The sequence below is a fragment of the Saccostrea echinata genome, unplaced genomic scaffold (assembly GCF_033153115.1).
Source record: "Saccostrea echinata isolate AGI-Se365-2 ecotype Australia unplaced genomic scaffold, CSIRO_AGI_Sech_v1 ptg000009l, whole genome shotgun sequence".
Classification (NCBI taxonomy): domain Eukaryota; kingdom Metazoa; phylum Mollusca; class Bivalvia; order Ostreida; family Ostreidae; genus Saccostrea; species Saccostrea echinata.
The window spans coordinates 38598791-38613498 of NW_026889758.1; the positions used below are offsets into that span (position 1 = coordinate 38598791).

At 35.0% G+C, this 14708-nt stretch overlaps 1 protein-coding gene across 1 annotated transcript in view; it reads left to right on the forward strand.

Annotated features, from left to right (window-relative positions):
* LOC133182347 (ubiquinone biosynthesis monooxygenase COQ6, mitochondrial-like) overlaps positions 1 to 14708 on the forward strand; it is a 15409-nt gene continuing 701 nt past the window's right edge. The window contains exons 1-10 of the mRNA XM_061317158.1: positions 1 to 181; positions 2121 to 2255; positions 2345 to 2403; positions 4828 to 5094; positions 6333 to 6440; positions 8372 to 8434; positions 9559 to 9666; positions 9844 to 9922; positions 10010 to 10133; positions 14243 to 14525. Of these exons, the coding sequence (XP_061173142.1) occupies positions 16 to 181; positions 2121 to 2255; positions 2345 to 2403; positions 4828 to 5094; positions 6333 to 6440; positions 8372 to 8434; positions 9559 to 9666; positions 9844 to 9922; positions 10010 to 10133; positions 14243 to 14525 (1392 nt within the window). The 5' untranslated portion in view covers positions 1 to 15. The remainder of the gene's footprint in view (positions 182 to 2120; positions 2256 to 2344; positions 2404 to 4827; positions 5095 to 6332; positions 6441 to 8371; positions 8435 to 9558; positions 9667 to 9843; positions 9923 to 10009; positions 10134 to 14242; positions 14526 to 14708) is intronic.

A 14708-nucleotide genomic window follows, 5' to 3' on the forward strand; every position in this document is an offset into this window, starting at 1 on the left:
GCTCAGCACTGTAAGATGGCATGCAATATCCTTAAACATTGCAGGTTATGTAATATAACATCTAGAATTGTGTATACACTAGCATCAAGAAACTTACACTCTGCTAGCAATGGCTGTGAAAAGGCAGACATCGTTATATCTGGAGGTGGGATGGTTGGAACTGCAATGGCATGTGCAATAGGTAGGTACAGGACTATAGGCCTAGTTCAAAGCATATATGTTCATATTGATATCTGATATCTTCCTTCAAAATGTTATGCCCCCAGGACCATGATTGGTAAAGAGATCCTTCCTATTCTGTATCTTAAGTTTACCCTAGGTCATTTTGTTTTGTTCAGTTGGAAAATGGAATTTATTTCACAAGTGGGACGTACAGGATTTTTTTTTTTATATATATTTTCTGCAAGTGAAAATTTTGTAGTGGCTTGGGCAGTATTGATGAGTAATATCTACAGTATGTAGTAGCTCTTCATGGCGTGAGACAAATTTTTCAGTCAGCGAGCAGAGTTTTGATGTTGTTTACAGAGATGAAAGAAAATACAGCCAACTAAATGCCACATATGGTTTTGTAGATAAATTATCGTAGAAGAGAATGTCAATAAACAGTTTGCCAGTTGACTTTGTCTGAAAGGTAGACAGACACCTCGGCCCAACGACACCTCGGCCCATCACGTTTGACACCTCGGCCCTGACAGGTCGGCCCAAAATTATTGACACCTCGGCCCATACTGAAGTCACCTCGGCCAATGGAATTTTTTTTATTTTCAGAATTATTATCTGTATTCACTATGGTAATATAAATGTATGTGTGTATAATGACGATATGTAGACGATAAATAGGAGCAGATAATTTCAGAATTTTTGAACGAACAATAGATGTCAGCGAGTATCTATTGAGTGGGAGGTAGGAGGTCTATTTATTTATTCATTTTGTTGCTTATTACAATGCAACTTTATTCATTTCATGATGTTAAGAATTCTTTTTTTGGTTAGGATTGATATGTTAAAAATTGCATATAATCTAACATTTATTTTCACTTAAAAATTTTCTGACGGACTTAAAAAACTAACTGGTTTTCATTTTTTTTTTTATATTCCATTAAACTAATCCCTATACATTATAAATTTAAAATATGATTAAAACAATTTAAAACGAAATCTGTATTATAGTTGTTGACATATGTATTTCTAACAAAAATATCAAGCACCCAATGATGGACTTAAGTTCACTTGATTGACTGGGGTACACAGACCAGGTAAATCTGAAGGCGGTGCTTATTATCTGGAGCTTTATTCCTGCTCGTAATTAACTCCTCATTGTCACCACCCCATATGACTCTAAAGGATGCGCCGTGTCTTCTTGTTTGTTTAACGATTGGCACTTTGTAATGGATAATCTTTTTTAATTACCGTCAATTTACTCTCGGAAGATTATTCATTTATTTTCTTTCACGCTTCATGGATATATAACAATATAATCCATCGCATAATCCTTGTATAGTCCCTATCACAATAATATACTACAGAATATATTGAATAAATATATTCAAAATAATACATTTTTGTTTGTGCCGAGGTGTCTTTTATGTGAGCCGAGGTGTCTCAAATCTTGGGCCGACCCGTCGGGGCCGAGGTGTCAATGGGCCGAGATGTCGTTGGGCCGAGGTGTCGCAGCGAGATGCATTTGTGTTGCATTGTGGGTTTCAAGGCAACTGCGGAAAAAATCCAATTGGATCAATGTGTAAAGTACGAATTTTATTTTCACCAAGGTATTGTAGTTAGAGCTTAATTACTGTGCAAGTGGCATGGGTTTTGATTTCAATTACCAGTCCATTCATACATTTTCTCTATCCTGTTGCTTGGTGCTATGTATCTAGGATTTGAGAATGTAGTAGACTGGGAGTGTTGGCCTTGGTGTCTCAGTGACTGGTACTTTGTTTCTGTAATAAATGTTTTCCCCAAAATATACTGTAAACATGGAGGAAATGTTTCTCTAAATTTATCACCATGTAAGGGTTTGAAATAAGGTACCATACTAAACAACAAACAAACAAATTTTGTAGATTCTAAAATTATAAGCCCAACACAAATGCTTTTTTACAATCTATCTACTTTTTTAGGACATGCTGATTACCTGCAGGACAAAAGAATTATACTTCTGGAGTCAGCTCCTGAAAAGAAAAATTTCCAGCTGAGTGAACGCTTTAGTAACAGAACCTGTGCTCTTAGTCCAGCAACAGTCAGCTTATTTCAGAGTATGTTCAAAACATTGCAGTAACCTGTATTTCAGTCTAATTTGACTTTATTTGATAATTCTTATATGATAATGATCGTAATTACTTAGGTACAGGAGTATGGGATGAAATCTTACAGATGAGATGTCAATCTGTCAAGAGGATGCAGGTTAGATTTTAACTCTGTTGGTTGAAAACCAAGAGAAATAATGCAATGGTAATAGGTCTATATGTCTTATGCTGTATACAATTTTTTAGCTCACCTGAGCTGAATGCTAAATATTAACAAGTAAGCTTTTCTGATAATAATTTGTCCATTGTCTGTCATCATCATTATCATAAAATTTTCACATTTTCATCTTCTTCTTCAGAACCACTAGACAAATTTCAACCAGAGTATCTTCTTGGGTGAAGGGGATTCAAATTTGTTCAAATGAAGGACCAAACCCTGTTCCAAGGGGATAGTAATTAAAAAGATTGAAAATATGGTGGGGTCATTTAAATATCTTTTTTCTCAAGAGCCACTGGGCCAGTAAAGATCAAACCTATGTGAAAGCTTCCTCACATAGTGTAAATTCAAATTTGTTCAAATTTTGACCCAAGGGGAAAGTGTGGGGCGATCAAAGTTTTACATAGGAATATGTAGGAAAATTTTTTAAAAATCTTCTTCTCAAGAACAGCAAAACCATGAATAGTCATATTTATATGGAAGCATCCCCAGGTAGTGTAAATTCAAGTTTGTTCAAATCATGACCCCTGGGGGTAGAGTGGGGCCACAATGGGCAATCAGAGTTTCACGTAGGAAAATATATAGGAGAAATCTTTAAAAATCTTCTTTTCAAGAACAGCAAAGCCATGATTATAGTCATATTTATATCGGAGTAACCTCAGGTAGTGTAGAAACAAGTTTGTTCAATTCATGACCCCTGGGGGTAGATTGGGGCAATGAAGGATCGAAATCTATAAAAATCTTCTCAAGCAAAGCCATGGTTAGTCATATTCATATGGAAGTATCCTTAGATAGATTAGATTCAAGATTGGTCAAATCAAGACCCACGGGGGAAGGGTTGAGCAACAATAGGCAATCAAAGTTTTACATAGAAATATATAGGAAAAATCTTAAAAAGTCTCCTTTTTAAGAATGGCAAAAGAATTATTATTCATATTATATGGGAAGCATCCTCAAGTAGTGTAAGTACAGTGCGGACTCGTTATTACGGTGACGGTTTTATAAGATAGAACGCTTATTACGTTGTAAATTCAAAGCACAAAACCATTTTTTAACAAATCTATACAAAATAGAACTGTTTATTACGATGTCCTAAAATGCCGGGACTCGGTATTACGATGTAAAAATTCTGTCCAAATTTTTTTTTCCACCCCGTGTTTATTCAGTGTTTATCGACTGTAGACACTTAAGGAGACGCTAAATAAACATTGAAACACCTGTGCTCTGACAGAGTGTTAACTTGCAGGGCCGTTAGGTGATTAGTGATGCTTGACTGCACACACCTTGACTGTTCTAGCGAGGTCAGCAGAATTAGAGACGTGCCAAAGCCATTGTTAAACAATTAAACTGTTTATTTATAAATGTAGTCTCTAGTTTATCTATCTCTGTAAAGTTTATTTTATCATTTTTTTTTACTATGGTTAATAAGTAAATTAATTTATTAAATAAAGGGTAACATTTAATCGCATGCATGTATGTTAAATATGTAATGTGTAATTTCGTTTGCAGTTAAACAGAGGGAATTGACAGCTTGGGTATCAAACATAATTTTGGCAAAATTTGAACTCCAGTAACGTTTTAACAGCTTGGATAGTGGCTTGGACTACTTCACAGGTGTCAGCAGAAATACAAATTGATAATTGCTGAACTGCTAATTGAACTCTGTTCAGTAATTTAAAAATTCAAATTTATTTTGACATTTAGCTTGTGTGTTCTCAAATCCTGTCCAGGAATATGCCTATCACACTGCCCACTTTCATCAGTTGTTCACTGCAGCTCTAAGCTCATTTAACACCCAAAACCGCCGATTGATGTATTGTTTGTTATTTATGTAGTAACGATATGAAGACATTGAAAATTTTACGAACGCATTATCTAGACAGAAACGAAAGTAAAAGTAAAAGGAAATGGTGGCAGATGAATGAAGAGTGCCGAAGTTTTTATAAAAAATGCCCACATTTCTTTTAAAATGAAGGAAATAGAAGAAATAGCATCATGAAGATATCTATTCAAGATAAGTTATTAATAAATTATATGTATATAGCGTTTTAATGAAGAATTTGAACAGAAGAAGGAAACAAAAGGAGAAAAATACACCTCCTAATACAACAACAAGCTTTCAAAACGATGTTTTACTGGATTTTATTGGGAACTTTTATTACGTTGCCCTCGGTATTACGATATTTTACCGTGACAAAATGAACATCGTAATAACGAGTCCGCACTGTATCAAGTTACCGGTAGTTCAAATCTTGACCCCCAAGATGGGACCACGATATGTTATCTTAATTTCACATAGAAAATATAGGGAAAAAATCTTCTTCTTTGACTGGAAGAATAAATAAATAAATTATCACAATACAGGTGTGGGAATCCTGTTCCGATTCCCTGATCACCTTTAATGATGAGGAGTTGATGAATGACCTTGCCTACATTGTGGAGAATGATGTGATCTTGGAAGCTATAAGGCGGCGACTGTCAACGCTCTCCGACCGAGTGGAGATTCAATATCAAACATCTGCCAAATCATACATTATACCAGGAGCTACACCTGGCCATGACAGCGTGGATCAAAACACCTGGGTTACCATAGAAACAGACAAAGGACAAAGCATTCAGTCAAAGCTACTGGTGAGTGATAGCATCTGGGTTAGTAATGTAAGAAATTGAACAACTGTTGAGTCATCCAGTACCTGAAATGATGACATTATTTATACAATTACATATATTTAAAAATCTTGGTTTTTCCTTCAATATCCAGGCCTTAAAGGATACTAGAATTTAATTTATTTAAAATTAATCTATAGCATTTTCATTTTTTTTTTAATCGAAGATTCGGGGGCATATAGTTTTTGCCCTGTCCGTCTGTCTGACTGTCTGCTGTTTGTCCGCAAAAACTTTAACCTTGCCATAACTTCTGACTGGTTTGAGCTATAGCTATGGCTTTCATATTTCACTTGTGTATTCCTTGTGACAAGACTTCCTTTGGATACCAATAACTTTGACCCTTTGACCTTGGCCTTGGAGTTTGACCTACTTTTGAAAAAAACTTTAACCTTGGCTATAACTTTTGAACAGATGGTGTTTGGGATTTCATACTTCGCATGTGTATTCCTTGTGACAAGACCTTCCTTTGAATACCAATAACTTTGACCTTTTGACCTTGGAGTTTGCCTACTTTAATTTTGAAAAACTTTAACCTTGGCCATAACTTTTGAACAGTTGGTGCTAGGGCTTTCATACTTCACATGTATATTCCTTGTGACAAGACCTTCCTTTGGGTACCAACAATTTTTGCATTGATCTTGGAGTTTGACCAACTTTTAAAAAACTTTAACCTTGGCCATAACATTTGAATGTTTGGTTTTAGAGCTTTCACATTTCTCAAACGTGTATCACTTGTGACAAGACCTTTCCTTGGGCACCATTTGACCTTGACCTTGACATTTTAGTTACTTTTAAAAAACTTTAACTTTCGCCATAACATTTCAACAGTTGGTGCTTTGGCTTTCATATTTTACAGGTATATTCCTCGAGACAAGACCTTTCTTTGGATACTAACATTTTTTATCTCTTGACCTGGAGTTTGACTTGCATTTGAGAAACTTTAACCTTCGCTATAAGCTGCCATATGGGGGCATCAGTGTTTCACAAACTCATCTTGTTTTTTTTTTATACAAAACATTGAAACAAATACACAGAGAGGGAGAGAATTACGAAAATAAATCCTTCCAGGGCTTTTTAAAATTTTATTTCTCAGAAATACATGTATAATGAGAAAATTTCATTTCAGTTTGTTACTAACCATTTAAAATGATCTAATTAAGATAATACTACAGAAGAGTTTTCTCCCTGGACACATTTTTCAGATAGGAGCAGATGGCATGAACTCTGCAGTCAGAAAAGCTGGGAAATTCCATGTGTTTCATCATGACTACAAACAGCAGGCTTTGGTAGCCATCTTAGAAGTCTCAGGGGTAAGGAAAATGTGAAGGAAAGTGAAGATCCTAATATGAATGTTTTCTTTCTTGAATTGAAATAAAAAATGATTTTTAGCTCACCCCAACAAAGTTTGGGGGAGCTTATGTAATACCCTTGGTGTCAGAGTCCTAGGTTAAAGTTTTTGGAGCAGATTTCTTTTCAAGTACTTCTATGCCCTATATTAAGGAAGCTCTAAACACTGCACACGAAAGAGTTCTGTTTGTAGGGTAGTTTTATTGAGTTAGAGTGATCTGCCCTTAGAAGAAAAATAGAATAAATGGGAATCTACAGTTAATGACACAATTTCTTATGAATTAAAGTATTCTTAATGTTATGTTAGACCAAGATTAAGTAATTGAATACATTATTTCCATCAATTTTCCTGATGCAAGTAAACAACAGTGATTTCAATTCACAAATAGTTCACTGTCTTTGAACATTTATTCTACGGAAATTAGGCAGGCACCCTATGTTGAAAATGAACTAGATACACTGAATATGTTTGCTTTTATATGATATATTTTTCTCAAAGTCCAAAAAGCATATTTCTTACTGTTTAGAGCTTCCTTAATCAGAGATGCATGGAGGATTCTTCTATCATGTTTCATTGTACCATTCAAGGTTTCAGAATTTAGATGCTATAATTCCGGCTTAAAAATGACTAGGTTAAAGTTTTTGGAGTAGGTCAAAGTCTTTGGAGCAGTTTAAAGTTGTTGGAGTGGGTATCCTTTCCAAGTAATTGTAAGCCCTATATTGATTAAACTTGCATGGATGATACATCTAAGGAAGCACATTACTAGGCTTGCTTGAAATGCTGGATCTGACCATTTTCCAAATTAGTGACCAGGTAAAAGTTCTTGGAGCAGGTACATTCTAAATAACTACTAGCCCTATGTTGACCAAACTTGCATGGATGATACATCTAAAGATGTGTACTAGACGTGCCTCTGATCCTGAATCTGACATACATTTTACGGATGAGTATCCAGGTTAAAGTTTTTGGAGCAGGTTCATTCTAAATAACTTTAACCCTTTGTTGACCAAACTTGCATGGATGACACATCTAAGGATGCACACTACTGGACTTGCTTCAGATGCTGAATCTGACCTACATTTTCCAGAAGAGTGACCAGGTTAAAGTTTCTGGAGTAGGTTCATTCTTAAGTACATGTAACTATTAGCCATATGTTGACCAAAGATGACTTATTAGATGATATGTCTAAGGATGCACACTACTGGACTTGCTTTGAAAGCAGGATTTTACCTACATTTTCTGGATGAGTGACCAAGTAAAAATACAGGTTCATTCTAAAGTAACTATAAGCCCAATGCCAACAAACTTTGCATTGAAGATATATTTATTGATGCACACTACCAGAGTTGCTTTGGATGGAGGATATGACCTATATTTTCCTGATGAGTGACCAGATTTAAGATTCTGGAGCTGGTCCATTACCAAGAAACTGTAAGGCCTATCTGAACCAAACTTGCATGGATGATGCATCAAGGGATGCAGAGTTGTTTCAGTTGCCGGATTTGACCTACATTTTCCAGATTAGTGACCAGATTAAAGTTTTTGGAGCAGACGCATTCCAGTGTAATCTCAAGCCCCACCTAGACCAAACTTGCATGGATGATGCATCAAGGGATGAACATTCGCAAACTTGCTTCAGATGCTAGATTTGACTTGCATTTTCTGGATAATGAGTTAAATGTTAAAACAAGTCCATTCCCAAGTAACTGCAAGCCCTATCAGACCAAAATTGCAAAAAATGTTGCATCTAGAGATTTACACTACATGTACTAGATTATTAGTTTAATCTGGGACTTTGACTTACTTAAAGATAACTTTCATTGAGATGAGCTCTGTAATCTCTGATTACCTCTGGTAATCAAGTACTATTCAATTATTTTTTTATTTTTGCAGACATCAGACAACAATGTTGCATGGCAGAGGTTTCTCCCGACAGGACCAATAGCTATGTTACCTGTGAGTTTTCTGTTACTGTCCATGTGAATTTGGAAATGCACACTTTCAGGTTATTTATAAAGCTATCTACACAAAAGACATTCTGTTTACACATTTATTCATGCAGCACTTCTTTGTACATATCTAGCAGAAATGTTTATTCACTGAAAAATACTGTATACAGCAAAAAATGTGATAAACATGCCCCATATTATATTTTCCCTATCACATTTGCAAATGATTCTGTGTGTTTTAAATTAGCTGCAGAACTGTAGCTCTCTGGATGAGAAAATTCGGAAAGACAAACCAGAGAGTACAGATCCAAGCATTGTAAAACATTAAATTTACCCCATCACTTTCTTATCATATGTTTCGGATGTTATTACACGTGTTCCCCTGCTAAAAGCATGGTATCTGTTAATTAACCATATATTTTAATCTGTATCTTATTACTTTATTAACCTGTCAGTGGTTCCAAACAGCCCCATGTGGCCTTGGAATGTCAGTTTCTAAAAATTCACATTCTGACATCTATGTTGGGGTCATGCTAAAATAGGCTGAGAAAAATTACACACCTATGTTTTATATAATATCTAATTTCTATTTATTTAATATACATATGTCTTCTTTGATAGATGATGACTGAACCCCCCCCCCTCCCCCCCAAAAAATTACTCAGATTTTCTTGGCATGTTTATTTCTTCAACAGGTGTATTTTAGCATTTTAACTCTGTATTGGTTGAATTAGCCTTCAGAAAATGAAGACAAAAGTGGCAAAAATAAAAAAAAAAAAACAATTTTCCCCATATACAGTAACTCCAGTCATAAGAGCTATTTTGATTTGATTAATAATACAGTAAATTTTGATAGTTAAACATTTCTCTCATAGGGAACCAAAGACACTTTTGTGAGCTTTCTCACATACTATGAAATCGTGGTGGTTTAATTTTCATTGTTTTCGAGGTATGAAGAGACCCACCATGAAATGTAAAACTTCATATACATAACTATTCAGCACTTCCCCAACCACGAAATCAAATCTCCAACCAATATTTTTCCTTCAAACCTTGAAAATTTGACCCATGAAAATATGTGATTTCACAGTACATGTAATATTTGATAAATTTTATGCTGGTGTATTTCAGTTATCCAATAACTACAGCTGTCTAATTTGGACAACAACTCCAACAAAGGCAAAATATCTGAAAGACTTGGAAGACGACAGTTTTGTTGATGCTGTTAATGATGCATTTGTAAGTTTTTTTACTAGAAAAAAAATACATGTACATTACATTCTATTTTTGTACAGTAATTTAATTCTGATTATAATTTTATAAATTTGTGTTCTTGTAAATAGAATTGACTGAAAAGTTCAAATTCATAATAAATTTCTGTGCCTTTAGTAAAGACAGTTTTTTCTCTCTTTTTAGTGGCATGAAAGAGATAAGGATTCAACAGTTATGTCCATTTCACACAAATACCAAGAATTTCTCAACAGTATTTTTATTGGTAAGCTACATTTAGTAGTAATAAGGATTCTGTAAACAAAATTTAGATAAATTTTGTAGAATGTGGTTTTTCCCATTTTTCCTGTAGATAATCAGGTGATACGCCAGTTACCTCCCACAGTGGTTGGTGTGGATCCAGGAAGTCGTGCTTCATTTCCTTTATCTCTAACCCATGCTTCAAACTATGTAAAGCCACGTGTTGCCTTAATTGGGTAAGTTGTACCCTCCAATTTGATTAACCATTTTCGTACAATCATCACAGAATGTCTGAATGTTTTGTATTCTGTGATGTCATTACAGTACATTAAACTTGCCATACAGGTTCCTAAACTTCCAGGATCCATTTATGTATCTTAAACTGATCAAGTTTGATGAATTAAAGCCTGCTATAAACTCATTATACCTGAACTTTCTAAAGAAAGTTTGGGTATATTGTCATTATCCTAGTCTGTCCTTCTTCCTGTAATTCCGCTTACAATTTGAGCAGTAACCAGTTCATATTTTGACAGATTGGTAGTGTCCTGTAGATATGCAGTAAGGTTTTTGGAATTTTCATTCACCCCGGGGGTCAAAAAAACTTTTCTTTTTTTTTTTTTTTTTACAGAAACCTGGTTTCCAGAATTCCCTATACATTTTACCCAGTAGCCATCTCATCTTTTTGCAAAATGATTTGGGGTATTCTGCAGATGTGGAATAAGATTTGGGAATTTTCATTATCACCCTGGGGGCCACATTAGAGTCAAATAATGACTTTTTTCGTTTTATACAAACCTTTTATCCAGAACTCTTGTTACATTTTATGCAGTTGCCATTTCATCCCTTGCAAGATGATTGGGGGTGTCCTGCAGATGTGCAATAAGGTTTCGGAATTTTCATTTTCACCTTAAGGGTCAAATGGGATCAAAAAATGCATGTTTTTCATTTTACAAAAACCTAGATCCAAGAACTTCATTTTACCTAGTAGCCAGTCCATCTTTTGCAATATGATAGGTGTGCAATATTAAGGATTCTGAATTTTTGTTTTCACCCTGGGAGCATTTAATAGGGGTCGAAAAATGATGATTTCAAATTCCAACTTTCGGCCTTATTTTTTTATTTTTTATTTTTAATACAGAAAAACATTTTTCTGAAACTTCTTCTTTCAGAGTTGTGGAAATTTTTAATCACTGTCAGACATTTGGTTTGACAAAGTCCAATATTCTGTCAGACTGGACGAAGTTTCGTCATTAAAGATATATGTACCTTATTTTGTACACAGAGAAATGAAAATAGACAAGCATTCTGAGAGTATTGCATAAGCAATACATGTCGCCTACCTGTATCCCCTTTTCTTTTTAGGATGTCATTTTATAAGACCCTGTATATGATAACTGCTCCCCCCCCCCCCCCCCCCAAAAATGTGGACATTTTGCATTACTTGTTTATGAATGAAATGGAATGAAATCTGTCTTGCAAAGATGTGTTTGACTAAAATCATATAATGTATGAATAACATGACAATTGCTTACATTACTCGTTTTCCCTAACCCATTTACCACCCGTTAAAAAATCTCTGCCTTTAACTTATAAATTAATAGGGATATAAAAAACAATTCAAATCGGGGAAAAATATCCAGTCTTTATTGCATCTGGTATTATTTCGCCAAGTATATTAAGTATTCGCTGGTAGGAATTGCTGAAAGCAATGCACAATATTACTTTACCATCTTCTGTCACAATCGACAACCCCGTTATTGGAACATTTTAGTGCAGCACGAACCCGATTGTGAACCCGATTATAAAAAGGAGAAATGCTTAAAACTGATTTACTCTAGCACCTGTTGGTCAAATGTGACAGAATTCACACTTGATCTATAGTTTGTCACTATAAAGCTACCTAGCAAGTTTGAAATCAATAATTTTAAACCTGACAACCTCGTTTTGTAACAATACAGTACAGCATGAACCTGATCTTGAACTATTATAAAAAAGAGGAATGTTTAAAACCGATTTACTCTGGAACCTTTTGGTTAAACATGATAAAATTCATATTTGATCTGTAGTTTATCACTATAAAGTTACATAGCAAGTTTCAAATCAATTCTCAAAAGCATAAAGAAAAAAGTCCGGAAAACCAAGTGGGACAGACTGACACACAGAGGGACAGACAGACTCAGAGGAAACCTATAGTCCCCTCCGGTTTCACCGGTAGGGGACTAATAACTGCACCAAAATGCACTTTCTCATTAGTCCCAGGGCTAGACAAATAGCATTGCCCGACGCCCGGGACAACCAATTTTGTTTGGCGGGTAAGTTATTTGATAACTGGTTTCGGCCCACGGACAAGTGTTTTTCCAGTTAACAAAAATCATATACTCAAATGTTGTTTTGTTTTACCGTTGTTAAAATATAATGAATCACAGCAGAGTATCTGTTTTCGATGCAGTTGACTACTACATCGAACACTCGGTAGGAACTTCTCTAGAATTGCCCATTCATGTCTTGATAATATATACATGTATACATGAAAAGTAGAACACGGCAGGTATCGATGTCATGTCAAAAAAGTTGAAGAGGATTTTGGACCTTTCTTTTGTCAAAATGTAAAAATCATGCCATGAATACACGATACAAACACATGTTGCTGTTACTAAATTGGAGGTGTTGACTGGCGAACACACACAGTCATGAAGTTGAACCCTTAATCGACATTCGGGAGTTTTTTTCATAACACAATAATGTAGATACAAGTGTGAAGTGTATTATTTTCATGTAAAAAATACAGTGAAACATATAAGTACATGTTTATGTATATACATTGACATGTACATGTATTTAAAAATTTTAAGTTTAATAATCAATGCACAGTGCAGACGCTAGGAAGTCTCCCTAGAATTAGAAATTTTCCCCTTAATTTCTCTATGGGAGAGTTAGTGATTTTGGGTCAAGGTTAGTCATAAATGTTAATGATAATGTTTTAGTTTTGTGTTATTTAAGAAAAAGGTGAGACAAGCATATTTTTTGGCAGGACAAGTAATTTTACGATGGTAGCCTGTCTGAGGGCAAGTACTGACAATTTCTATTTGTCTACCCCTGAGTCCCCTACCAGTGAAACCTGAGGGGACTATAGGTTTCCTCTGCATCTGTCTGTCAGTCTGTCCCACTTGGTTTTCTGCACTTTTTTCCTTAACTCTTGCAGACATTGAGCTGATTTTTGGTATGCGAGTGTACTGTGATGAGTTACAGATCAAGTTTGCATTTTCGTTATGTTTCAATGATTTTTGAGGGAATAACTGCATTTTTAATTTTTAAGGGTTTTCCACAATTTTTTTTCTAAATGATTGCAGATATTGAGCTGATTTGAGGAGTTATAGATCAAGTTTGTATTTTGTTCCGCTTTCAGTTTTTAATGGGAACCAGGTTATACTTGCTGGTAGGGGACTAGTATTGCTAATGCAATACTCTCAGAATGCTGGTTTTTAACAGCATTCAATCTCACTTAGGATAGAGAGTCTTTAATCAGAGACAAAAATAACAATTAATGTCTCTGCTTTAAGAAGTTTGATCGACCATTGTCACCATGCAGCCATCTCTGCTGTTTTATTTGTGACTTTTACATGCACACCCAGATCCCAAATCTTTTTTAAAAAATTGCATCACACTTGATTTTTTCAAAGGGTCATTTGGACCAACATTTTCTTGCAAGTTCTTGGTCTAGACAAATTTTTACCAGCCTTGCTGGCAGGACTGACAGTTTTCGACTACTCTGTAATCTTTTAAACCAGAATTTACTTCATTACAATCTATAACTTGAGACCAGTATAAATGATCAGTAATAACCACTAACATAAGAGGCCCATGGTCATATGCTCACCTGTGCATTTTATGCTCAATCTGATACATGTATACATAATTTATGTAAATTATAGAGTAACTTTTTTGGCTTCTTAGCTACACAGGTACAAAGAAGCTAGCATACATTTAGAGGCAAAATTTACGATTGGGTATTACTATCTTACATGTAGGACCACATGTAGTACATGTCTTGTAATCTAAACCTTTTTTTCTGATGATGATCTCACTTTCTACATGAGTGTTTGTGATAAACATGTACATGTAAATACGGTTCAAAGCATACATGTATGTCCTTCAGACACATTAATATTTTGGAATAAGCTTTTTTCATGACTCATATATATATATATGTTTTCAAAGTGAAGTAAAGTCTGTTTATCAAAACTATAAATTTATAATAAAAAAGAAGGCTTAAACTGGACTTGCAATTGAAAATTTGAAAAACTGCAATAGAAAATGTTGACACTGATGTCAAATTTCCCTGCAGTGATGCAGCACACAGACTCCATCCACTGGCCGGCCAGGGTGTGAATCTGGGATTTGGTGATGTCAGCTGTTTGTGTAGGATGGTGGCAGAGGCAGTCCAATCAGGATCAGATGTTGGCAGTCTATATTATCTCACTAAGTATGAAACTGAACGCCAGAGGGCAGTGTTACCTGTCGTCACGACGATACATGGTTTACATTATCTATATTCAACAGACTTTTCTCCTGTGGTGCTGATACGTAGTTTAGGATTACAGTCAACTAATGCTCTACAGTTTGTTAAGGTACACAGACCAGCAATCTATCATTTGAGATTTGTTTAGTAAATTATCACATTTTGGCTGATAAGTGAACTTAATTTGATTATTTTTCATGTAAAGACCAAAAATTCTTCATCATTTCAGTATGGATGTTAATTGTATACATTATTTACTTAATACATTCTTGAATATGCTTTTTTTTTTCTT